Here is a 26,577-nt window from a genome sequence, read left to right as displayed (position 1 = left end):
TTTATCTGTATGGGCAAAGATCACAACTTGTGCACGCTTGAGTTTAGGTTGTGCATTATTTAGATCTTTATGGTGATTTGATTAGGTGAGAGAGAAGATTTGGAAGATGAACTTATCCGCACTTAGGAATGAGAGAACAGACAAAATAATCAGTCACATGCATGTTTGCAAACATGTGCAAAGAAACTGGATGGAATTTGATTAAGTTTGCTTTGAATGATTGAGGTTGAGGCTGTTTGGGGGCAATATAATCTTAGTTGATCCGATGGCCAACTCTATGATTGAACACCAACCTCGATTGTATCTCAGATAATAGTTTATTTTTCGGTCAACATATTTTAGTTTGTAGATATTTTTGTTCATAGTTAGATTCATGAACGGAAAGGTTTTTTTTCTGGCCTTCCCAAACAAGTCTAAGGCTATATAGATTCAAAGAAAAGCAGAGAAAAAGAAAGAAGTCCATGACTCCATGTGATTACTAACGTTAGGGAAAATATATATTATTTTCATGCTACACTCTAATGAAAATATAATAGATTCTATATTAAAAATAGTCTAGCCTTTACGTGGACCAGCCAATTAGTAGTACAAACATGCAAACTTTTCTTTAAAATGTGCTCTTCAAATCACATTTAGTGATATTAAAGGATGGAGGTAGTAGATCACTCTCAGGTTGGATTCAACTTCAGCAGGTTTCGGGGTAGTTTTATGTTGTTATATCGTGCTTACGTTTTATTTTTCAATGCTAGTTTAGGAAACAAGTGGTAAAAAATATAATTCCCTTTTGTGAAAATTAACACTTCCCGGCTCTTTTTTTACATTCCAAAGCTTTAAAGGTTATGACTATACAAAAGTCGGATATGATCGTTTTGCAGCTGATAAGTCGTAGAAATATGAGTTAAGGAAAAAAATAATTAATAGGTAAAACTTCCATAGTTGTATTATTTGTAGTTTTAAAGTCAAAGCTGAAAAATAGACTATGCTTAAAAAAACTACAAAATTAAGTTTCAAATTCTGACTTTGGTTGTGGCTAATCAAGCAGAATTAGCATATGTCACTTCAATTTGTTAATAAAATTTTGGACCACATTCAAGATGAGATATGCGCTAATTTGTTAATAAGGAATGCTAATTTTTCACTTGAATAGAATATCATAATCCCATTAACATATGGTGACTATGTTTTAGAAAATACTATACACCAAAGCATATGAAAAGAAAAGAGTAAATTTCAGAAAACTGCAACTTTAGTGACAAATGTATCAGTTTGCTGCAACTTTAGCGACATGTTTCAGTTTGCTGCAACAATAGCACGGGAAATTATCACAAAACTGTAACTTTTACGTTATATGCTGCTACAGTTTTCTGAAATTTACTCAAAAGAAAATGACAAATAGGAGAGTTTCAGAAAATATATATGTTACCTCCATCCTTGACTAATAACCTGCCTGGTCCTGCCAATGCTGAGGTAGGCAGCGTTCGTTTGGAGGACATTGAGGGAGAAAGCACCTCGTTTTCCGCACGTACGCTTCCCAAACTACTAAACGGTGCGTTTTTTTGTTAAAAATTTTTATAGAAAAGTTGCTTTAAAAAATCATATTAATCCATTTTAAAATTTAAAATAATCAATACTCAATTAATCATGAGCTAATGGCTCATCTCGTTTTGCGTATCTTCTCAATCTACTCAATCCCCTTCTTCTCAAAACACACCCTAGTGTCTAGGGAGCAGAAACTCTTCAATGAAGCTTCCCTTCAATTCAATCAAAACATTCTCTCTCATCTGTTCTCATCTCTCATCTCTGCTCCCTGATTGTGCCTGTGTCTGCATCTGCATCCCCAACAAGAACACAAATGCAAACGTCAAAAATCCTGAGCTCCAATTCTCTCCTACTACTACCTGCCTGCACAACGCCATGCCTGCAGCACTCGATGACGCCTGCTCCCCTTTCTTGAAATGAACAACGCCGCAGCACCGTCTCACCATGCATTTTTCCTTGCAGTTTTATCGGGGTTTTTTTCTTTTTCAGGCCATGTGTCGCTCGAAGCCTGAAGAAACCTGCATTTTTTTTGCTGGGATAGACCGGTCAGTGTCATGTCGCAAATCATAGTACTCCTGACTGTCGATCTCTGAAACAGATGACGATGACAATGTTCAGAAACTTGGACACTGGATACGAGCAGAAAGATTCTTCAACCGAGCAGTGTTTGTTTTGCAGGAAGCTTTTAGATTACAAGGCGAAATGGGAGCTGGTAGATAGATACACCCCATCGAAAATAATGAACTTCTAAGAATAATTGGTTCTCTTAGAACAGAGGAAGTATTGGTGTTCATGATGTGACGAGATTGTCACGCACAATTTGAAAGTTTCTTGATGAGTATTAAACAGAAATTCCGATTAATTTTGATGGACACACCTTGCAAAAAAAACTTGAACATCTATAATGGACAGCCAAAATTTAGGAAAGATATGTTAGTTTTTTTTAAGCTAAAAGATACTACCACCATCAAAAAATATAATGAGTTGAAAATTGTGTTTGGTTGAAATATTTGGTACTAAGGAAATATTTGGAATTAAATGGGAGAAAATTGTGATTGGTTGAAAAGATGAAAGTAGGTGAAAAATTTAAATTCGTGAAATGTTATGATCGTTTGAGAAGAGAATGTAGGTGAAGAAGTGGTTATATTTTAGGACCGATTTTAAATGCTAGAAATTTATATTTTGGGATGGAAGAAGTATGTTATAATTTGATCATATTCCTAAAAAAGAAGGGTGGTGATTAGGGGCTGGTAATTTGTCAAAATACTCCCTCCATTCTAAAATATAAGCATTTTTAGCATAGTGACAAGTCAAACATTTTTAAATTTGACTATTAATAGAAAAAAAATAAAAAAGATCAATCATGTAAAATTGATGTTACTAGATTTATCATTATACAAACTATCATAATATCTAACTCTTTTTATTTAAAACATCTTATTTTTATATATATTGTTGGTCAAAATAGTATCTCGGAGACCATGTCAGAGTTCAAAAATGCTTATATTTTGGGATGGAGAGAGTAGTAAAAAAAAGAATAAGCAATATTAAGTTAATAGAAGTGTAGCTATTTTAAGTAATATCTCATGATCCAGCTGAAGAATCCTTGCAGAGTTTCTGACTTTGCACAGATCCAGCTCCAGAACTTTTTCAATTTCCAACCCTCGGTTGCTTTGGCCTACGCACAATTGCAGTCTTTTTGCATGCATGATCCAAACCTTACAAGTTACAAGAACATGAAAACATCAAGGCTTGTGTTCTGGAACTTGTCAGGACTCAGGACTATCAAATGCACAATTTGCAAGATAAAATACTGGCACTGGATGGAAGATTGGAAGATATCTGCAGGAAAATTTCTTCGTTGTGATGAATGCATTGACACCATCAACATTGCGGTAAACAATAACTGACATTAACAGTAACATTTTAAGAAAAGATGACAGACATAATGGCGTCAAAGATGATAGGCAGATGCCATGGTTGAACAGACAAAAGCTAAAAGTGTCAGCTCAGTTTTGTGCTGCTACAAACTTAAGGATCACCAAAATATCATGAGGTTAACATTGTCGTCGTTGTCATGAGCCAGATATGCCAACAGCTGAACTCGAAGTACCCTGTGAAATTGTGGGAGTTGGGATCAAATACAAGAGTTAGTCATTGCATGCCAGGAAATGCAAAGTGCAATACTTATTAACCCACTGCAAGACAAAAAGGTAGCAGTATTTCTTATATTTCTTTCTTTTTTCTTATGGGTAAAGGATATGCTGCTGGCCTAAATGATCTAAAACCATGTAAACTGTGACGATTATTTGCGGTGCACTTGTTATCTTACCTTTTGTCTTTATGATGAATGAAACAGTGCACTATGGCTGTTCATAGCATAAGGTAAGATTGCACAAATAAAGGTTTTGTCCTCAGCATTATTTATTCAACATTTTCAGTCAGCATGTCAATTGTGTTTATGTGTGTGTAGTCTGGGGTGCAAAACATCAATAAATTTGGTGTCAATAATAAAAATATGATTACAAGACACAGCTACGTAAAGGGAAGTAGGGAACACTGTCATACCAATATATGAAAATAGAAGGTTATTATTTCATTTGTTTCTTACTGAAAGAAAACGGTCAGAACAGGAATAAATAACAAGAGCCCACAGGCGCCTATTTCAGTGAACATATATCATATCTTTATAAAAAAAGCTACCTGATCTGCCACATAGCTTTCCTTATTATGGGCAGCACCAGTTGTGTTGTTCATGACCTAAATATAGGTAAATTTTGTCAGTTTTACAAGACACAAAAACAAACCACAAATAGTTATAATTAGGCCCTCTTTGTTTTTATGAGCTGAAAAGTGTAAGTCTAAAAAAATAAGCAGTTTTTTCTTTTGGCTTTTTTAAAGCCATAAGCCAGTATTACACTATTAAGCTAAAAGCTAGGTTGGAGAAGTTTTTTTTTTTTGGCTTATGTGAGATAGAGGTATAATTTCATCCTTAAATTTAGGACTTTAAATCCATCGGCTTATAAATTATATAAGCCAAAAGCTGACTTAAAAAACTAAGCCTAAACAAAGAGACCCTAAGAAGTAAACACATCAGCCCACCCACATACCGTTAATACTTCATGCATGTTGTCGAGATTAACACACAATATCTCTAGTACCCGCCTATACTCCAACCAGTTGATCAGCCGCAGGGAACTATCCTGCAGCATTCACACACAAGATAATTGCAATAGTTTTAATTACAATATATTCACAGCTATTTTTTACCAGAAATATGAAAAGCTGCACAACTTCCAATTCGATGCAGAAGCAGTAAGTTTACCAAATCTGGTGTCTGCTGCAAATCTAGTTTGATCTCCATGCCCATTTTATCTGCATTTTCCTACAGAAAAGAGTAACTATGAGTTAGGAATTTGTCAAACCATCAAGAAAAATTCGTGAATCCTATTATGTAAAGAAAGTCTAGCTATATACATAAATCTTGTGTTTCATATCATGGATACTTCTGCAATGATTCTCTAGTCGATGGAGCCTATCCATCCACACTTCCCACTTCTTCAATTTCCAACCCTCCTGTCGCTTTGGCCTACGCACAACACCAGCCTTTCTGAATGCATCCAACCGTACAAGCGACTTCACAAACATAAAGCATTGCACGTTGTTGCGGGGGCTGAATCTCACTTGCTTCACTAACTTGCTCGACTCAATCTCAGAATTCTTCCCCATCAACTCATAGAAATATAGGTTCTTATTAAAATCATGCAAGATAATCTTATCACCGCAGATCCAATGTGGTCCTGGAACTTCAAGCATTGATAAGCGAATGTTGTACTTCTGACTCCAGCTTTGCTCTATCTTGCTGTCAATTGTCCAGATATGCAGCTTCCCTGTCTCGTAATAGCTTACAGACACATTGCTATCAACCTCTGTAATCAGCCACTGGTCAGGATCACCAAGCACATAGTTTGCAGGATCAACTGCTGGGAGCTGTAACCACTGGAAAAGTTCTTCACTGAGATCAAAGGTCACAACTGCATGTTTCCAAACACTTTCCTCATCTTCAGTCAGCCAATACATTGCCCCATCAACATTGACAACTCCAGATCTTTCCACACATCTCAAGCTTAAAGCCTGTGGAGTTCTAACATCTCTCCATTTCTCATCACCGAGTGTGTAAACTTGAATTATGCTGAAGCTAGTACCAACATGGAGGTGCTCGTCACGAAGAAAGTGCATTACCTTGTATTGTTTTGTCACTGGGTGAAACCCAAAGCTGTAATAAGAGAAGTGATCAGTCTTTGAGTTCCTGACAGGTTTTACTAGATGCATACATTCACCAGTTGCAAGGTTGGCTATCTTGATTGTTGATTTATCCGAGTATAAACAAATAAGTCCATTGCATGAAGCACATAAAAAATCATCAGGCTCGATCACAGGTACAACCCATTTTGATGGTGACCATGCTTCATCAAAGAGGATTGCTTCACTAGGGTAGAGGAGATGGACTAAATTCTCTCGTTGAAAGAAAAATAGGGGGCGACGTGGCGCACGCTGGATGTGCGCCATGGCAAACTGAGGATCCCGAATAATGCCATCCCATTGCTTGCAGACACCACGGCACCTCAGCAGAGTGCTTACCGGAAGCCTCAGAAGTATCAGTTCAACAATGTCTTGCGGCAACAAGGTCATGCAAATTTTCTTGCTTGGCTGCATTGCCAAGGCTTTCTTAGAAGCCATGGTTTGCTCCTGGGATCTACCAGATCTTCCTGAAAGCAATAATTTCACAAAATTTCAGAACAAACCAAATCGAGGAACGTATAAACCATGCATTTAATACATTTAAGCAATATAATTCAAGTCAATTTTAACTACCACAGAGGTTTTTTAGATAATGGACTATCACAGAGGAACAATGGAACTGAAGAAACTAATCACCACCATATCAAGATTACCCCTTTCTCCTCCTTATGACTGCCCAAAAGCTTCATGGTACTAACATATCTTTGCCCATAAAAGAGGGGGGAAAAACTTTTTTTTTCTACTCTGACAATATCATCCACTCCTGCATTCCTTCGCTTTCTTCCCTGTCATAGTGTCACTCCTCTGTTAGCCAATTTCCAGGATAAGCATGCTCCTACTTCTGAATCTAATTCAGGTGGGATCAATCAAGAAAATTCAAGATCAAACACCCCTCAACTCAAGGAAAGCCATCACTATTCATTTATCAACCTAAAATTCACACAAAATTCTCCCCCACTCCAAGACACAAAATTCTCCCGGAATCCACAGTAACCACACGAAGAACCCTAACCACATCTCATCTTGTCGCCAAGGAACCAACAGAAACCAATACCGAAGTAACACCCACTCCAGAGAAGGCGAAATTTTGCGAAACTTTGCCACTTACGAACGCATCGACGAACCCCGCCGCCGCCTCGGCGTCCGCTCCCCTCGCCGCTGGTGGGTTTCGGTGGTTTCGAAAGGGAAAGAGATCTTATTTTTTTAATTATTTTAGTAGGGAAAAGACAAGAAGTGTATACTACCTTCGTCCAATAATAAATTCATTTTTAATTCTTTACATTTGTTCTGAAATAATTTTATTTTTAAAGTAATTATTACATCAAAATTTGTGAAAGTAAAAAATTAATTGTATTGGAAATAGATAACAAAGTAAGAAATAGTTGTATTGTGATTCGATAAAATAGGAATATATTTTTTTATATTGGAATATGTGTGAGATGGATAAAAATATTGGAAATATCTACCAACGAGAAAGAGGAAGGCCCAGTATGACCCACAAGGCCTAGAAGCACGTTTCTCCCAGGAATACGTTTTTGCTACGGGATTACGAATTCGGAAAAAACGGTTTCACTTTTGGTTTGCGCACTCTTATGCTCAAACTTTGGTTGAAGAAGAGCGAACAGCATGGGCCTCATGGCAGCTTATCTCACATCCTGGTTGGGATCACACTTCTATGCAAAAACTGACCACATTTTTTTTGTTTTTGCAAAGATTTCAGGCCACTCTCCAAGAGGTCTAGCATGTAATCGAACCGTATGAATTTCTAATACAGCGATAAAATTTTCCATGGATATAATAATAGCCATGAAAACTCCATTAGCATAATATAGATGGTGACTAAAACATCACTGGTTTAACATGACAGACAGCAAGAGTTCAAAAATCCTTCAAGAAAACAGAAGTAGAGGTTCTCAAAGAAAAACTAAACGATAGAACGGATAGTAGCAAGAATTCCTGCCACATAGAACCAAAATGCCATGTGAATTTCAGTAATCTTCAAATCGTCACCATCATCTCGCATGGCCACCATCGAGCAGAAGTGTTGAAGGTCGAAGCCACTAAGTAGAAGAACCAGATGTGGGAATCCACACACCCTGTGAAATGGAGTAAAAGTACAAGTGTTTGGTACTATCATCAAGTCTATGGGGGCCTAGCATCCCCACAAAACCTCAAGACAAGGGAATCTCTCAAATTCCAAAAGATAAATATATAATACTGGTTAAATTAACTATAGAAGAATACACCATGAAAGATTGGAAGTGTAGCGAAGCTTGTTCAGTTCACATTTTCACTAGAAGTGTATTTACTAAAACCTTGACAATTTGTTATTTTCATATTGTGAAAATATGCCATAAGTGGATTGCTAGAGTAAAGAACTCATTGAATTCAGTAGCTATACAACTTAACTCGTATACAAGATGGAACAATAAACACATTAGGGAAGTCAGTCATCTGTACAAATGGAGAGAACATGGTTAATTAGTTATCTTGCGAGAATTTAAATTCCTTGTATGTTGCAGATGGGATCAGATCGAAACATGTAAAAGGAGATTGCGACCTGTAACAGAAAAGATTAGCGCCTACATAGACATTTACCTGATCGCGTAAATAACTTGTTATCATCCTTAAGAGGTCACCACCTTCTTGATTTGAGGCAGATAGGCAGGTTAGCTCTGTCAATTAGCAATGTTTCAGCGATATATGTAAATATTGTTTGCTAGAGAATACCTTAACAGTATCTCTTAGTCTATTCGCATAAGCCTTTAAATCATCCAAGTCCTGCTTCTGCTCCAACCAATTAAGACGCCGGAGTGGCCTTGGATGCTGAACTCTCAGGCAAGATATTAGTTACAATACTACTTGCAGTTTACTTATAAACTCCTAATATCATCACGCCTTTGATAATACAAAAGCTTTTCAACTCCCATTTAAATACAGGATTACCTACCTGATTTGGACAATCTGATAGACAACGCAACATTTGATCAATTCCCATGCTTATACACTTCAATGCTTCATCATCCGGTTGACGCAGCAACAGCCAGTTGGTTACTGTGTGGAAATTCTTCCTAGTTACCTACAAAATGCAAAATTGTAAACTTGCATAACAAATATCTATTAACAGTGCTGACAGTTTAACCAACGTACAAGATAATCTTACTCCAAATGCTGCACGTCTTTCCATGTATCCTCTAGCACGCAACGGTTGCTCTCCCATGCTTCCCACTTCTTCAATTCCCAGCTTTCCTGCCGTTTAGGTCTACGCACAATACTAGCCTTCTTGTATGCATCTAACCGTACAAGTGATTTCACAAAGGTGTAGGATTGCATGTTCCCTGGCTTGCGGGGCGTGAAATCTAACAGCCTATCTGCATTGCTCATTTTAACCTCTAGGTTCTTTCCAAGCAACTCACAAGAATATAGGATGCTACCATATTGTTGCGACAAAATCTTATCCCCATGGAAAATATTTGGTCCAAGAATGCACTGCGGTGAGGACTGGATCATGTACTTCTGGATCCACCTTTGCTCTAGATGGATGTGAAGAGTCCAGATCTGAATCTCACCTATAAGCTCTCTGGGCTGATTTTGAGTAGTTTGAGATGTTGCGATGCATACCTTTCCATCTATCTCTTTGATCCAGTACTGATGAGGACCATAAAATGCGAAATCTTCAAGTACTACTGTTGGCAGTTGTATCCGTCCAAAACTTTCTCTGCTAAGATCAAAGGAGATGACTGCATGCTGCCAACTAGCTCCCTGGTCTTCAGTTAGCCAATACATTATTCCATCAACGTTGACTACTCCAGAGTTCTTCACACAGTTCAAGCTTAGAGCTTCTGGGGATCCTACATCTTTCCATTTCTCATCACCAAGTGTGTGAACTTGAATGGCATAGAAGCTGTCTTTTGCACGGGGGTGAGCCTTACGGCTATCACCAAGGAAGTATGTGACCTTGTATTTTTTGGTCACTGGATGAAATCCAAAGCTGTACAACGAGGAATGATCACCAGCCAAATTCTTTGCAGGTTTCTCGAGATGTAGGCATCCACCAGTTGCAAGGTTTATTATCTTGATTGTTGTTGTCTGTGTGTATAAGCAAACAAGCCCAATATTGGATGAACCACAAAGGAAATCATCTGGCCCAATCACTGGCACTGCCAATGTTGACTGTGACCAGGCTTCATCAATGAGGACAGAATCACTAGGGTGCTCACTTGAAACTGACTCTCGAGAGAAGAACAGGAGCGCACAACGGGTCGCAAGCATGAGGTGCGATGTTACAAAATTGGGATATCAGATTATGCTGTGCCACTGCTTGCAAACACCACTGCATCTCAACAAAGTTTTCACCGGAAGGCTCAATCAGGTCTTTCGGGAGGCAGTCGATGAAGCATTCTAATTTCTATTGCTTACTTTACTTGATTCGGATTTCTCAGGAACCATAGTGACAACAATCTAATCCCCCAACATAGTGAACTAGACAATCCTTCTGCAAAAAGGGAACATCTTCAAGATGCTGATTGGGCATGCAGCATGGAGAGTACAGATTGAACTTACACGCAAAAATAACACAGAATATATGCAATCCATGATTAATTCATTTTTTAGTTTCATCTACTAAACAATTGATAAATAAATAATTCGTTAGCATCTCAAACATTATGCCCGCAGCCAAAAAAAAAAAAAAAAAAAAACTCTAAACTAAAATAATCCCAAAATCCTGACCCTTCAGCCAAATGATTTATCACTATCGCCACAAAAGAAGATTTTTTATTAAATTACCATTCCCCTTTCCTCTCTAACTCAAGAAAAAAAAACAGACACCATTTTTACCACTCTACAAAATTCAGATGATGCTTACTACTCATCATCGCGCCCGTCGAACCCTAGCCGCCATTACAGACGGAGAAAGAAACAAAACAGCCAAACCATCCCAAAATCAAGCACGCGATGAGCGCTCCACGGGAGCAAAGCCGGCGAGGGGAGAGGATGGGAGGGAGACTTACGGGAGCACGATCAGATGAACTCCGCGCGCAGCCGCCGCCATTGGTGGGTGGGAGCTCTCCTCCTCCTCCTCTCCTCCGTCGGGTGGTGTGGGCTTCCGCGTCCCACGGCCCAGCCAACGGCCCACCTGGCCCAGTCGTCGCTTCCTCTCTCCGCCAAAAATACGCTTTCGCTTCGGGCTTGCGGGTTTCTTCGGCTCGCGCGCTGTACTATTCCGTTTTCCCTGATAGCTGACGGGTTTTATAGAATACGCCTCCGGAACTGGCAGAGGGGAACGGAAGAGTCTCCTTGTAGAGGGTGGTAGCCTAGGTAGGTCTGCGTCCCGTGGTAGGAGTATCTCCAATAGTCTCTCTAAATGTCTATTTGATCAACTCTCTATTTAATTTAGCAAATTAAATTGTCTTTTACTCTAACAGCCTCTCCATTCGTCCTCTCTATTCTGAGTCTATGACAATTGGGCCCACATGTCAGCCTCTACACCTCCTTTTTTTCCCTCATCTTTCTCCCCTTCTCTCCAAACCCTCCTTCCCTCTTCCATCCGCCTCCGCCGCCCCATCCCCATCCCCACCGCCGCTCGGGCTGCGTCGCCATCCACCGCCGCCGGGGGCTCCGCCCGCCGGTGCTGCTTTCTTCGCCGGCGGTGGTGCGGTGATGCGAGGAGGCGGGCGGCCGCGCGCGGTGGTGCGGCGGCGCGGGGAGGCAGGAGGCGAGACGCCGGCGGCTCGCGACGACGACCTCGACGCCGCTTGGGGTGGAGCTCGGTGGCGGTTGCTCGCGACGACCTCGACGGCGGATCTAGAGGGGGCGGCAATGGAGCTCGGGGCGGAGCTCGGCGGTGGCGGTGACGGTGGCCGGCCGTGGCGACGACGGCGCCCTCGTCACATTTGCGTGCGGCACTGCCGCGTGGAGAGAGAGGGGGGAAACAGGCGTGGGTCCCACATATGGCTAGCCGGTTTTGGCTGGCCAACTTTTGCTAGTCTGGTGGGGAATTTAGCCAACCGAATGGCTTGGAGAGGCATTTGGCTAGTCTGTTGGAGTAGATTTTTTTGTGCAAGTTAGCCAAATTTTAACTTGGCGAGCCATTTGGCTAGGCTCTTGGAGATGCTCTAACTGTGATAATAAGGCCTCAAGTTTATCAACAGCTTCATCTCCTTGCATCCGAGCTCAAATCTGCATATGCTTCTCGCCTGGTAAATCATGGGAAAACGCATTGCCTGTGTTCGCATGAGCGGGATGGGAGCTTATTCCCTTCGCACGGAAAACGAAACGATCCATTAGCACATAATTAATTAAGTATTAGCTAATTTTTTTTAAAAAAATAGATTAATTTGATTTTTTAAGCAACTTTCGTATAGAAACTTTTTTTAAAAAAACACACCGTTTAGTCATTTGAAAAGCATGCGCACGGAAAATAAGGGAGAAGGGTTAGGAACAAGGGGTTGCAAACAGGCCGGTTCATGGACGGAGACCTGGATGCTGTATTCCAGGGACCACTTATGTTCAGACTGAATTTGAAGAACCCAAACATCCAATTCTTTCAGAAATTTCTGCATTGTAGCGGCGACACCGGGGGACATTGGCTGTGGAATGGAGTGGTCACAAGACACACCTTGCCATCTACTCCTTCTGTTTTATATTAGGGTGAATAACTAAAGTGGTTCTCTAAGTTTCACCGAAGCTCAGTTTAGTCCTTGATGTTTCAATCTATCCATATTAGTCCTTCAAGTTTTCATTTTAGTTCAAACTTATCCTTAAACCAACAACTCTTTTCATAAATGACACTTATACCCCTCATCATTCACATATATAAGAGAGAAATTGCATGCTTAAATTTTTTATAGATAATACATAGTATATTATGTAAAACGAAAAAAAATTATGTACTAGCAAGTGTATATGATAGCAATTGCTTAAGTTTCATATGCATATGTTGAAATAATGGGAAGTAGATCTATAATATTGTTTATTCATGTTGGCTTTCTCTTTTCTAGTATATAGATGTATACAAATTAAGAGCAAAAATGATATTTTCTAATAGAAATATTGACTAGAAATAGCCATATGGCATATTAAGTGGACCCAAGGATGATTTCAAGCCAAAACAAATATTTGAAGGATCTATGTGGACAAAATGAAACGTGAAGGACCAAATTGAGCCTTCGCTGAAACTTGAGGGACTAAATTAGCTATTCACCCTTTATATTATAAGTCGTTTTGACTTTTTTTCTAATCAAATTATTTTGGGTTTGATAAGTTTACAGAATAAATTAACCGAAGCCTGACGAGTATCTCCTCGATAACATCTGGTGTCATTCTTATGGCAGGAGTTGCCATTGGGTGCAGTACAGACAACAGTGTTTAGACCAGTGTCCATTACAAGCACCTTTCCTCTCGGAAGGTTGCCAAGTCCTGTAGAAAAGCTAATTAAGGATGAAAATGTAAGCCACAAAACAGAAAGGAAGATACAAGCATCTGTTATCAATGGATGACTAAACCATGGAATCACATTTTACCTTGTAATCTTATCTGAAACAAGTCTTTTACCTTGTAACGAAAGAAAGCACTTCCTCACTAATCACATCTTATTTAACTGAAGAGAGGCAATATGCATTTCTTTTGAATAATGAACTATGGTAACTTGTAGTTAACCCTCTATACATGATAAAGAAATAGCGATATTTCGGTACTCTCTATTTATAATATTATACTATCAGTTGAAATGATCTGAATTGTTCGTTATTAAAGGTAACTTAGTAATTTAGTTAGGGTAACTTTATCATTTATATTTTTTTCTGACTAAATCGATCTACGGTCATCCATTGTGATGGCATCGCTCATATTCCATCGAAAAAACCTAAAAAGAAGGGGAAAAAAGGTTTGGTCGATGCTAAATGACGATTATACATCTCCATACTTCTTTTTTTCAATAGCGCCTCTCCACGTTTATACTACCACTAACTAGGGTGGTAGTATAATTAGATCCGAACCATTTAATTAAATAAGATCAACAGTAACCCAGTTATTTTACCGAAATTTCCTCCGATAAAAGAAAAATGCCATCTGCTGCACCAGAAGAAATACGTATCCCTGCTAGTACTGCTAGTCTACCACACGTAGTATTCGCTGATCCACTCGCCTACCCACTTGACCACTCACCACAGCGGCAACTCTCTCCCTCTATCTCCTTCTGCCGCCATGGTTGGATCCAGCTACTGATCGAGCCATCGTCGTCGTCGGACGTCCATTTCACGGCCTTGTTTTCACGCGTCAGTCGTAGTCGCCCTCGTCCTCATCTCCATCCACCTCAGACGCTCTCTGATGATGTGTCGACACACGCACACACGTCGCTGCCATCACCCTACAAAAGCGCAAAACGACCCGTCGCTTGCAGTAGTAGTACCGCCACTTGCGTCCTTGACGGAACGTACCCAAACATGCTTCCCCCAAGTGGGCGGTCTCGTATTTTCGCTTATTCTTACGTTTATTAATTAGAATTTTAATTTTTAACTTTAAATTTAAACTTGATTTTAAGAACTTTTTTCATCAAAGTTTAGTTTTTAGCTATTGTTTTTAGATCGCTAGGAAGACGTATGTAGAAGTTTTATTCATAAATTATTTTCGTTTACAGATATGCCGTTTGGCTGTTTCTATAAAGTCATCCACAATGTAGTCTAAAATTAGTTCATAAGTAATAAAATATTTCATTCAGCCACCTAACCACATTGTGGAACTAGTCCATAGCAAAAAAATAGCAAAAGTCACCCATAAGCATATGGGTTCCCCGTATAAAATAAAATATTTATTTATCTCTATTTTCTTTCCTCCTAATACTAGTTGCTATCTTTATACTTCCTCTGTCCAAAAAACAAATCTAGGACTGGATGTGATATATTCTAGTACGATGAATCTGGACAGATGTATGTCCAGATTCGTAGTACTATAATGTGTCACATCTAGTACTAGGTTGATTTTTTATAAAACAAAGAGTATATTGTGAAGATAGTAATAGTTATAATCCATCTATATGGGTACTATCGATATGAACTACTTTTGTTATATACATTGTTACTGCTTTAATAAGCGAAACAATGGGGACAGGGCTTGGCTGCCTCCTTCACCTGTCACCGGTACCGGCGCCGCCCGAGACTCGGATGCTCCGCGCCCGCCGCTGCCGGCGGCAAACCGGCGACCAATTCTGTTCCACCGCCGGCGAGAGGCGGCCGACCCCGCCGCCGCGCATTGGCCCCGCGCGACGGCGACGGCGATGGCTGCTGCTTCCTGCTCCTGATGGTTTGCCAGGTTCACCGCTCCGGGACACAAGACCAGTCCACCACCACCACTACGTCGCTCTCCAGCACGAGACGAGCCACGTGGCGACCACGTGACCTGGCGGGGCGGGGGGGCCCACCTGACCTGCCGCGCTGGGTGCACCGCACCGCACGGGCGGCGGCGGAAAGCAACGCCCGACGCGGCACACGTCAGCGGTCGCGGCTTCGCTTCGTGGGCGCGCGGCCACGTCCCCCCCCCCCCCCCCACCCTACACTGCAGGCCGGGCCTACCTACATAGCCCACTAGTACGAGCCATGCACCCATCTGGGGGCCCATCTTACCATCCTCCCCTTCTCTCTCACACCCACCCCTCTCCTTGTCCCTCCATTTTCACCCATTGGTAGATGACGAGTCAGATGACTAAGGAATTATTCGTTTTGCTCGTCGAACCAATTATACCAAATTTTATTAATGCTAAATTTTGATATATTTTAACTTTTATCAAATTTCAGTAGTGTTGGTTTTATTTGTTTGTATAATACTACCAGTAAAATGCAGCGGAACATCACTCATTCACCAAAATATAGTACTAATATTGAGAATTTAGTAAGGTTGATAGTGAACATGCACTAACCAAAGTCAATGACTATAAACCATACATATTGTTGCATAATTTTATATTTCACCCTTACTGAAACCTTCTAGAAAAAGGTGGTGGCCGGAACGTAACCAGACGCTTCCAAGCCGAAGAAGAAAAAACCGATAGAAATCAAAAGGCAGCATGGATCGATGATAGTGATCAGGAGAAGTATAGACTATAGAGTAGACAAAGCGTACAACACAAGCACCCACTTGACGAGCCCAACAAGTTGGGCAGGCAGGCAGAAAGGAAAGAGAGCAGCAAGCACGGCAACAATGCACGCACGCACGCACGCAGTCATCGGATGCCTCCTATCTATCGCTGTGGATTAGCGCCGCCCACATCATCCCCCATATGTAATTACTCTAATCTAATCTTCTCATCTCGATCTGGTCCACACGGCCAAAATCTCCACCCGGATCTCGCTTAACCGAGTCGTCATTACACTCGAAGCATCCATCCCATCGATTTACAAATTAATCCCCTCCAAGTAATTATAAGCCGGCTAAATACTGAGATGGAGGAGAGAGAGAAGAAGCAGACTATAAACTTACAGCCGGTTTGGACACAAGAATAAAAAAAAACTCAATGAAAGAGACAAGTGGACCATGTATTAATTATAAAGAGCTAACAATATATGGGTAGACTGAGAAGGCTACAAATAACCTAATACTCAATCGGCTATATTATTAACCTTGCTCTCACTAATCTAATCCTCCTCTGTACGCTAATTAAACTAGTCCGTTAGGGGGCGGGGTTCGTTAAATGTGGCTGCGTAATTAGGCGCTAATCACGCCCACCCATGCATGTGCTGTGCCGGTGTAATTAAACAACCACCCAGGACACAACATAGTACATTAGTACTGCATTAGTACCCAGACTTTGATTAATTATATCATCCGGTCGAGATAAATTAGGCAGTTAATTAGAGCAGGTACAATAACAGGCTATAAACCAGTTACAAACATATTTTAAGAAGATAAATCAAGAGAGAGAAGAGCAGCAGGTTACAGATTTATAGCTAGCTGTAGCACGGACTTCAAGACGTAGTGTGTCTATGACAGGTGGGACTAGATATTAATAGTGTAGCATATAACTATTGTATGAATAAGCTATTAGATTGGCTATAAATGAATTAAAGCTAATAGTTGGCTATACTATTGAACTTGCTATTAGGAAGAACTAATGCGAGAGCCAATGCGATGGTTCGGCGTGTTCAGGTTGTCCGGGATGCACCCCAACCGCGATGGCTTCTCTGACCCCTCGTCGGCGAACAAGGCTGGGAAAATTAATCACAGTACAAAAATTAATTAATGATCGATGCAAAATTAGTTAAGGCATATGGCATCTTCAGACTTGAGTTCATTTGGTGCGCTTAAAATTAAATTGGCTATCGCAATCTCCGGCCCGAGATCGATGTGAATGTTAGTTTAGGTGAGGAGCTAGCTAGCTAGTGGCTCGATCGGCGTATGAACGGAAATTTGCACTTTGAATTTGGCGAAATGGTTACAATATTCGAGTTATTAACCGACATGCTAGTGGAGATGAGCATTTGAAAAATGGGCCAAATCTTCTTCGCGATCCAACCGACTGTTCGAGGCGGTGGCACGCATGGCCTGGCCACGCTTGCTAATCCCCGAGTCAAGCCGGTGGCGAGGTCAAGTTCAGACACAAAACCAACATCAACAATTTTTTTTGTTGGAAGCGCGTACATCTAGGCAGGCGTGCAGTGATTATATTACTGCCAAGTGTGAGACGAGTGGCAGTTTAATCAGTTAATTTTTCCGGGTTAATCACCAGGTCCGAGAAATGGATTTTTTTTATAGATAACATGAACAACTTTATTCAACGAGACAGAATTTAGAGGATATACCCAGTACATCGCATGAGGATACAACTTAAGCTAAGAAAACCATCTCTAACAAGGTAGAGAGTAACCACTCTAAGAAAGCAAATTTTCTGAAGAGATAAAACAACAGTAGAGAATCAGATCGACAGAGTTGAATCCTTTGGCCTCCATTGATATGCACACCGCTTGACAGACTGGAAGGCTCCTACAGCAGTCACCACGATGAGCATTTCATACGCTGTAAGAGCGAGTATAATAGCAGGCTACAAGCTAGCTGTAAGCAAGAGAAGAGAATAGAAGAGAGAGGAGAGAGGAGAAAAATAGACTACAGATTTATAGCCAGCTGCAATACGGACTCTAATACGTTATGTATATATAAGAGAGGTGTGACCATATATTAATAGCTTATAGGTAATTATTGTATGAATGAGCTACTCTCTCCATTCCAAAATATAAGGCACAACCACACTTAAACTAAAGACCAAGAAACAATTATTATCACCTCTGAATCATCCCAACTAATATAACACATGCACCCAATAGAATTAAACATCTTGTGATTATAGGATTTAAAAAATAATAGTTTAGGAGAGAGGAGGTGCTATTAAATGTCATGCATGCATGCACGCCTTATATTACGAAACACCTTTAAAAAGTGGTTGTGTCTTATATTTTGGAACGGAGAGAGTATTAGATTGGTTATAGATGATTTAGAGCGGTAGTTGGCTATGCTATTAATCTAACTGTGAGACGAGTGGCAGTTTAATCAGTTAATTTTTTCGGCTTAATCGCCAAGGTCCGAGAAATGGAGGAGCATTTCACACGCCGTGGCACCGACTCCGACATCGCGTCGCGTCGCGTCGTCTCGTCTCTCTCTCCATCTTATCGCCTCGATCGCCAGCCTCGAGCGACACGGGGAGCGCCGCGGCAGCCGCCGCGTGTGACGCGTCGCGCCCCCGGGCGTCCCTGCCTCGGCCGGCACCGCCGCGCGGCGCGCTCCAGAGCGCGCGCGCCCACACCCATCGCGTCGCGCCGCGCTCCGCGGGTCCCCCCCACGCGCCTCTCGCGGACACCGTTGCGCGCCGCGCGAGCCATGCACGCACGCACCGGACACCGATCGATCTGACGCCGCCGCCTTGACCGGCTCGCGCCGATCGAGCAGACGACGTTGCTGGCGGAAAGCCCAAGAAAAATGACAGACACAAAAACACCTCCGAATTCTCATCACATTTTCGCCGATCTTTGATCTGAATTGTGCCCAAATCCACCAATCATAGCTAACGACGATGGAATTAGAATATGTTCCTCCATTAATCCGACGCATTCTGCATTTTGTACACATTACATATGATGATTATTTGGATCATTTTAGCTAGAATCTCTGAATAATTGGGGGGCTTCTCTTGAGCCGTGCACATTATTGGACGCCACGAACCAAAGCAAAGCCGAATTATTGGGCGCCCACGAACCGCACATGTGGGATGTCTCCCCCCGTTTGCCGATCCGACGGCCGGATGCTCGTCGGGGAGAGGACCCGACGGCTGGGATGGCCTCCGCGGCTCGCGTCACCCCACCCCGAGCTATAAATGCGGTTCGAGCCACCCCCCAGGCTCTCTCCCACTGTACGCAAACGCTTCCCACCCTCCACTCCTTCGCGTCGATCTCCCCGGAAGAATCGTAAATTACAGATAGGTCCTCGGATCGAGCGGGCTGAGATATTCGAGGGGGTTTGCTGCAATTTGTTGTGTTCGTCGGCGGCGAGCGAGAGAGAGAGATGGGGATCTCCAGCATGCCGGCGCCGAAGGATAGCCTCGTGCTGTACGTGCTGTACAACGCGGTGGTGTCGGTGGCGGCGCTGGCAGGCGTGGTGCGGGCGGCGCTGGTGTTCCTGGGGCTCCCCACGCCGCCGTCGCTGCTGCTGCTGCTCGGCGGCGAGGAAGGGGGGGAGGACGCGGCCGTGGCCGTGTCGGTCTCCGCGGCGGCGGCGGCGGCGGTGGGGCCCAGCCTGGCGGACACGTTCAGGGCGAGGTTCCGACCGGCGCGGTTCGGCCGCCGGCGCTGCGGCGGCGGCGCGACGGCGGACTGCCGCGTCTGCCTGGTGCGGTTCGAGGCGGAGGCGGTGGTGAACCGCCTCCCCTGCGGCCACATCTTCCACCGCGCCTGCCTCGAGACATGGCTCGACTACGACCACGCCACCTGCCCGCTCTGCCGCTCCCGCCTCCTCGCCGACTCCTCCTCGCCGCCGGCCGCCGCCGCCGCCTTGGCCCGGACTTAGCGAGTGAATTCGATTCGACTCGATTCGATTCTCCGACGAGCCGCCCCGCGCCGGCTACGCGCCACCGTCTCCGGGTGGCCTCCCCGTGTGGGCGTAGGAAACTAGAGAGAGAGCTCTTTGCCTTTTTTGCACTTTCACCCCTCACTTTGTCCCTTTTTTTTCCGTTTCGGGCGGTTTGTGCCTGTACCGTGTAAATACCTCGCAGCAAGAGAGTGCTCCTACGGGTGTAGCACTTTTTGTGAGCTTTGTGTATAAAACCTTCTCGGAATAGCAACCAAAAAAAGAAAAAATCGCATTTACACTGTTATTTATTTATATATTTATTGAATTTCATGCAAATGATATTGTGGAGTATATAGAGGAGAAATGATTTGGGGGGGGGGGGGGGGGGGGGTTTCTTCCGGAGAGACGGCAAGGAGAAATGATAGAGTAATGGAGTCAAGTGGACGGGTTGGTTACTTGATGGGGTTTCTTTTTTGTGATGAGAGAGGGGAGGGGGGAGACAAGGCGCTGAAAGGCACGGCAGCGGGAGCGGTTGTTTATGCGCGCGGGTCACATGGATACGTGCCTATCAACGTGGGGCCCACCCCCACCCCCACCCCCACCCCCACCCCCGGTGCGTCCGTCCGCATCGCCCGCTGGCACATGCGCCCCCCAACCGGATTCGGTTCCTCTGCAGCAGTGTTCTTGGTGTAACTGTAACTTAAGCGGCCGTACTACGGCTGTTCAGATGACATCCAACGGCTGAGATTATTAATTAGTGAAGACACTGTTTGCAACAAATAAATAAATACTCCCTACTTCCCTAAATGTTTGACGCCGTTAACTTTTTTAAACACGTTTGACCGTTCGTCTTATTCAAAATTTTTTATAAAATATGTAAAATTATATGTATACATAAAGGTATATTTAACAATGAATTAAATGGTAGGAAAAGAATTAATAATTGCTTAAATTTTTTGAATAAGATAAACGGTTAAATATGTTTAAAAAAGTCAACAGCGTCAAACATTTTAGGATGGAGGGAGTATGTTTATAATAGCATTGGGACTGTAGCACTCAATCTAAACCGTTTCTTGAAAAAAGAGAGGAAGGGATGAGATAGCATGCAGTCACTAACTTGTAGTTGTAGTAGTCACCGCATGTGATCTCAATCCCCTGCAACCTTGTTCTTTCTTCCTCCTCGCTGCTCATCCCTATCTCCTTCCCCTGGCACAACATGATCCATTTTTTTGAGAGCTTTGAGATTCTAATAAGCAAACTAAGAGTAGCTAAATACTACTCTCTCCCTATCCCAATTTAATCATTATCTAAGCAAATAGAGCAATTTAATCATCACTCTGAAATTAATCTTCATCGATCAAGATACTACATTGCTTCGTGTCCCATAGGTTGCATCGTGTTTTAAGTATTGCATAGAGGTGCACCAATAAAAAATAATCTTGGCTGGTTGCATACAGCGTATTCAATGATACCTATTTACCTTTTGCATAAATAGAGGAAGAGAATGATCACAGGATGTTCATTTTGGGAAGCAGGACCAAATATTAGATGATGATTAAATTGGGATGAAGGAAGTAACAAGAATTTATAAGTATTTAGTTTCTTTGTCTATCACTTCTAGTTTGTTTATGGATTCTTCATAATAATAAATTCTTAAAATCTTGATGGGATTTTAAAATATTTTAGGAGCTGAAGATTCTGGAAGAAATTACAGCTGGTATAATCTTCTTAAATATATATAATCCTCGACAATCCCCTTTGATCTTATGTATAGGGTCTCAGAAATGTCTTTGATACAAGTATATTGATCTTGTGCATAGGGTCTAATAAATTGTTTGCCGATGAATGCCGCTTGGGAGCGGTAATAGTTGGCGGTAATTCCAAATTCGACAAAATTGCTCTTGATTATCGCTCGATAATCAAATGAAAACCAGTAAAATTCGAATAATATTTGCTACAAGTTTGAATTCCAGTTCGATTCCAGAGGATTTTTGTCAATTTGTTGATCACTGCTGCTCGAAAATTGATGTAAACAAGTGAAATTCAGATAATTCTTAACAGAAAATTGAAACTTAATTTTTTTCTATAAAGGCGATGGTTTACTGAGTGGTTTCCCATGCGAGCCGGAATGAATAAAGAAAACGTAAATACCAACCGGTGGTTCTACAAACTTTACTCGTACTCCCTCTATTCCAAAATATAGAGCACAACTACTTTTTAAAAATATTTTATAATATAAAGCGTGTATGCATACATGGCAATTAATTAGCATCTCTTCTCTCCTAAATTATTATTATTTAAATCATACACTCACAAGATGTTTAATTCTATTGGGTGCATGTATTGTATTAGTTGGAATAATTCAAACAAAGAGGTGATAATAATTGTTTATTGGTCTTTAGGTCAAGGGTGGTTATGCCTTATATTTTGGAATGGAGGGAGTATCAGGTATAGATAATTACACGGTAGTTTATTTAGGAAGGCCATAAAACGTACTTTGCTCCAAAATATTCAAAATTATATTTTAAAACAGAGGAGTAGCTAATTGTACATTTTCTTTTAATACATGGATGGTGAGATGGTAGATGCTTTCGATGCAAGTTGCAGCTTTGCAACCAGCCTTGATCCTATCTCTTTGCATGAGATTTGCTTCGGTTGATTTTTTTTTTGTTAAATGATATTTATTAACATGATTTAGTAATAGCAAACATAAGATGCTCTCTCTGTAGTACTGTTCATTAATATGCAAGTCAAAGAGTAATTAAGAGTTAAGACCTAGGGTCTATTTGGTCCAACTTCAAGCTCTATTACTTTTGATTTTTTTTTTCTGAACGGCCAAACAGGTTGCTTGGCGTTATATTAATAGAAGGAGATTAAGTACACAACAAAAACTGAAGAAAAATAAAAAACTGTACAATGCTGACTGCAAACATGTTTGCACATTAGTCCACCTTGCACCTCATGGCAACAATCTCGCAACGTGCTTTGCGCCGACCAAGCTCCAACAACCTAACTCGTTCTGAATTTGGTTGATTATTTGATGGGTTGTCGCTTCCTTGCCTCAGAACATTCTCGCATTTCTTTCTCTCCAGATTTCCTAAGCAACTAGCAGGAAGATTGATTTGAGCCCTTTGTGTTTTGTTGCTTCTGGATCGCTTGTTCCTTGCATCCATCAATCTAGCAGATCCTTGCTAGTGCTCCACCTCGGGATGATGTGCCCTTATCGTAGCCAATGGAGCATGTCAAACCAGACTTGCTTCGAGACTAGGCATTCGAATAGCAGGTGGTTGATGGTTTCAAGGTTTCAAAAGCATAACTAGCAGAAGTAATTGTTTGGCCACCCCCTGATTTGCAAACTATCTACTATCCATACCTGATTTTGAATCGCAAGCCAATTGAAGATCTTGCATTTTGCTGGGGCCCATGCCTCCCAAGATAATGTTGCTGACGGCGGGGTTGTCATTCTCTCAAATTGGTAAAGATAGACAGATTTTGCGCTGTATTACCCATTTGCCGTCCATCTTCAAGTAATCAAATCCTCCACTCCTTCTATCAGTTGTGGGCATTGAAGTGCTAAGACCTCCCAAATCTTTATGTATTCTGAAAGAATGGTGATAGTGAGGTTATGACAGATGTCATTTATCCACCTTCCATGTTGCAAGGCATCATGTGCTGTGTGGCTTTTCCTATTGGAGTGCCTGAAGTGGTTCGGCGCTAGACTTTTGAACCTATGTCCGCCAATCCAGTTGGATTCCCAGAAGTTCGCCTTTCGCCCATCCCCAATAACGACTCTAGTCGATACCGCAAACAATTCCTTATCAAGATCATCACATGGTGTTTCGGTTCTTATCCAGGGTTTATTTGGCGCCTTCCATTCATACCTAAGCCATCTTAGTCGCAAGGCTCTAGCAAATTTTTCCAGGTTGGGAACTCCAAGACCGCCATAGCAGAACCTCATTACTTTGCATTTGCGCCCCACGCATTTCCTCATTACCGACCCAAAGGAAGCGTCTTCTTGCTTTGTCGATTTCTTGAAGAAATTGTTTTGGCGGCTTCAACACCGTGAGGACATACGTTGGGATGGAACTTAGCACCGAGTTGACCATAACCCGGCGCCCTCCTATGTACAACATCGATGGATTCCAACCTGATAGGCGGCCTTTGATCTTATCCTGCACCGGCTGGAGATGTACCTTGCGAGAAACCTAACCAAATGATTTCAGCTTCACGAGCTAGCTAGAGTGATCTCACAAAATAAAACAAGAGAGCTGAAGTTGGATTTAGGTAGCTTCACAACTCCATTTTATATTCAACTCTTAAAGTTAAATTTAAAAGTTACTCCCTCCGTTTTAGGTTATAAGACGTTTTGGTCAAAGTCAAACTAATCTAAGTTTGACTAATTTTGTAGAAAAAAGTAGTAATATTTTTAACCCAAGACAAATATATTATGAAAATTATTCAATTATAGATTCAATGAAACAATGCTGGTGTTGTAAATATTACTACTTTTTTCTATAGGGTTAGTCAAACCTAGAGTAGTTTGACTTTGACCAAAGTCAAAATGTCTTATAACCTGAAACGGAGGGAGTATATATGGCTGTGTTTAGTTCCTTTCAAAGTTAGAAGTTTGGGTTGAAATTGGTACGATGTGACTAAAAAGTTGTATGTATATGATAGATTGATGTGATGAAAAAAGTTGGAAGTTTGGATTTAAAGTTTAAATCTAAACACAGCCTATGTTAATGAGCGGTGATGCAATCATGCAAAGAACCCATATGTCCAATAACAAAGGAGGTGCTCCAGTACATACTCCTACGCACAAACTAGCAGCAAATGGTCGTTGTCAAACCAAGTTTGCAAGTTTGTTGCGACGTCGAATTCAGGTTGACATCTACGACTTGTCCAGCGTCAGCGTCGGCCGATCGTACGGCCTACGCAGCTGTAAAACCGGCGATAAGTATTGTGTGCATTATTTTGAACGAGACGGTGCGAGTTCTATTGATAAAGTAGAAAAAAATTACAAGATTACATCCCTGGAGGGTCGTAACCAGGAAAAGGAAAAAAAATACCACCTCCCGCACACCGGACCGGCCGCTGCTAAGCGTGACCGACCGCCGCTAGACCAACAAAGGAACACAGACAAGATCGTCCTCTAAGGGATGCCAAAAACGACATCTTCAAGAAGAGAAACGACGGAAAAAAAACCGCCGCCGCCGTCCGTCGGGGCTCAAAGGAGCCGAGACTAGGCTTTTGCCCGGCAACCGTCCTTGAGAGGTGAGGCAGTACGACAACGTCCTCAGAAGGGGAAATGAACCATCGTTGTCGGCCCGGCCAAGACCGGACTAGTTTTTTTTTCATTAGCATCTCTCAAAGAAAGCGAAACGGTATTTTTGCAGGCACAGCTATTTATGCAGCCGAAGAAACACTGCTGTCTGTCGTGTGAGCTGCAAAGCTCGTTTTGCTCACTTGTTTTCCATGTGTGCAATTGAATTTGTCAGCAGTTTGTGAGGAAAATATGCTGGAACGAGTTCCAACAACAATGATGCTAACTGCTAAGGCAGAGAAATCAGAGTAGTTTCAATGAAACTACGGAATTTTTTTGATCAAAGCACTTTGGTTGTTTTATGCATACATTCCATGGGGGACATGGGCGGATATAAGGAGACGACGATGTTGCTGACCTCGGTCAGGAGAAGAAAACGATGTTGATGACATGCTGCCTCGCGTCACTGCGGCCTGAAGATCCGTGTGTGTGTTATTTCCGTGCGAATTGCGGCCGATTTGTTAATAAGTGGAACGAACAAAATAGATTCAGACATGTAAGCTGATTTCAGCGGCAGAAGGAAGAAACTAGGAAGGCGCCGTTCTCACTTCCCATACTTGTCTTAGCTGTTTCTCATCTTGTCAAGTAGGAATAGTCCTTAGGTTTATTTGTAAATATATTTTTTAATTACAATAGATCCTTTTGTTATTACAAATATATTCTTTTCAATTTATTTTACAAATTCATCCTCAGCATAAATGATATTGCTATCACCCCCCTTTACATCAGTGAATTAACTTCCACGGGGAGACTAGGGGATGGCGTCAATGTCTTTGATATCATCAGGGGTCAGTAACGTTGGCACCGCGAAAAGAGTTTATTCTGGTATACGTTTTTTAGGGTTTATTTGTAAAATAAATTTTTAAAAAGGACAAAATTTTGAAAATTCTCCATAGACTCTCACTGAGATGCAGGTTCTGAACCAATCAGGAATATTTGTTTGGCTGCAGCCTGCAAGTCATAGCTAGGACAGGCGAAAAGTACGGTTCAGAGTTTCAGACTTGTACAGTCAGTCAGTCTCATTCACATACCAGTAAAAATGTTCCACATGTGTCAACCTCGATGAGAAAATTCTGTCCTGTTACGTCGAATTCAGGGGGGGAAAAAGCAATGCGATGGATCATGCAGAAAACAACAATTCTGAAGAGGATAGGATCGTATGGCAATGGAGCTAGTACAAAACTGTTGGAACTTCCAACCAGATTTTCTGCCCAAATCTCAGATGTCAGCTTGTGCAAACATGCCCAAATCGTTGCGGATTTGGATGCAAATTAACACCTTGCGCTTCCCGAACAGGTCAAAATTCCTTGAAACATTAACGGAGTAGTACTAGCAACGCTCAAAGTGATTCACAAGTTTTCGTTGAA

The 26,577-nt window shown here is 41.8% G+C and overlaps 3 protein-coding genes across 10 annotated transcripts; 1 reads left to right on the top strand and 2 right to left on the bottom strand.

The window, feature by feature from the left end:
* Positions 1-3,446: 3,446 nt before the first annotated feature.
* LOC127784740 (F-box protein At3g22700-like) lies at positions 3,447-7,072 on the bottom strand. Of its 6 annotated transcripts, XM_052312087.1 has the most exons (7): positions 6,950-7,044; positions 6,495-6,626; positions 5,017-6,308; positions 4,865-4,924; positions 4,650-4,742; positions 4,243-4,299; positions 3,447-3,653 (listed from the first exon to the last, which is right to left on the bottom strand). In XM_052312087.1, the coding sequence occupies exons 3-7, from the start codon at positions 6,277-6,279 to the stop codon at positions 3,615-3,617; spliced, it is 1,512 nt and encodes a 503-aa protein (XP_052168047.1). In that variant the 5' UTR covers positions 6,280-6,308; positions 6,495-6,626; positions 6,950-7,044; the 3' UTR covers positions 3,447-3,614. The 6 variants fall into 6 exon arrangements, 4 of the variants coding, with proteins under 4 accessions (XP_052168047.1, XP_052168046.1, XP_052168048.1 ...); XR_008019585.1 differs by lacking the exon at positions 6,495-6,626 and having other exon boundaries at positions 4,650-4,737; positions 6,950-7,072; XM_052312086.1 differs by lacking the exon at positions 6,495-6,626 and having other exon boundaries at positions 6,950-7,072.
* A 570-nt stretch (positions 7,073-7,642) lies between these two features.
* Positions 7,643-10,939, bottom strand: LOC127784741 (F-box protein At3g07870-like). Of its 3 annotated transcripts, none has more exons than XR_008019588.1 (4): positions 10,854-10,939; positions 8,992-10,336; positions 8,792-8,920; positions 7,643-8,667 (listed from the first exon to the last, which is right to left on the bottom strand). XR_008019588.1 is itself a non-coding variant. In XM_052312090.1 (3 exons), the coding sequence occupies exons 2-3, from the start codon at positions 10,111-10,113 to the stop codon at positions 8,917-8,919; spliced, it is 1,113 nt and encodes a 370-aa protein (XP_052168050.1). In that variant the 5' UTR covers positions 10,114-10,336; positions 10,854-10,939; the 3' UTR covers positions 7,643-8,916. The 3 variants fall into 3 exon arrangements, 1 of the variants encoding a protein (XP_052168050.1); XR_008019587.1 differs by having other exon boundaries at positions 9,005-10,336; XM_052312090.1 differs by having other exon boundaries at positions 7,643-8,920; positions 9,005-10,336.
* An 8,286-nt stretch (positions 10,940-19,225) lies between these two features.
* Positions 19,226-20,212, top strand: LOC127784403 (probable E3 ubiquitin-protein ligase XERICO). The gene has a single exon (XM_052311694.1). The coding sequence runs from the start codon at positions 19,384-19,386 to the stop codon at positions 19,882-19,884; it is 501 nt and encodes a 166-aa protein (XP_052167654.1). The 5' UTR covers positions 19,226-19,383; the 3' UTR covers positions 19,885-20,212.
* The last annotated feature ends 6,365 nt before the right edge of the window (positions 20,213-26,577 follow it).

This window comes from Oryza glaberrima, chromosome 9, assembly GCF_000147395.1.
Source record: "Oryza glaberrima chromosome 9, OglaRS2, whole genome shotgun sequence".
NCBI classification, from domain to species: domain Eukaryota; kingdom Viridiplantae; phylum Streptophyta; class Magnoliopsida; order Poales; family Poaceae; genus Oryza; species Oryza glaberrima.
This window is presented reverse-complemented; position numbering and strand designations above follow the sequence as displayed.

Bases quoted from the DNA above. Each gene is read 5' to 3' on its own strand.
- LOC127784740 (XM_052312086.1), bottom strand. From the start codon at position 6,279: ATGGCTTCTAAGAAAGCCTTGGCAATGCAGCCAAGCAAGAAAATTTGC. The intron at 4,925-5,016 runs GTATATAGCTAG...TCTTTTCTGTAG, and splicing joins ATATGAAACACAAGATTTAT to GAAAATGCAGATAAAATGGG. The intron at 4,743-4,864 runs GTAAACTTACTG...TGAATGCTGCAG, and splicing joins TGCAGCAGACACCAGATTTG to GATAGTTCCCTGCGGCTGAT.
- LOC127784403 (XM_052311694.1), top strand. From the start codon at position 19,384: ATGGGGATCTCCAGCATGCCGGCGCCGAAGGATAGCCTCGTGCTGTAC.
- LOC127784741 (XM_052312090.1), bottom strand. From the start codon at position 10,113: ATGCTTGCGACCCGTTGTGCGCTCCTGTTCTTCTCTCGAGAGTCAGTT.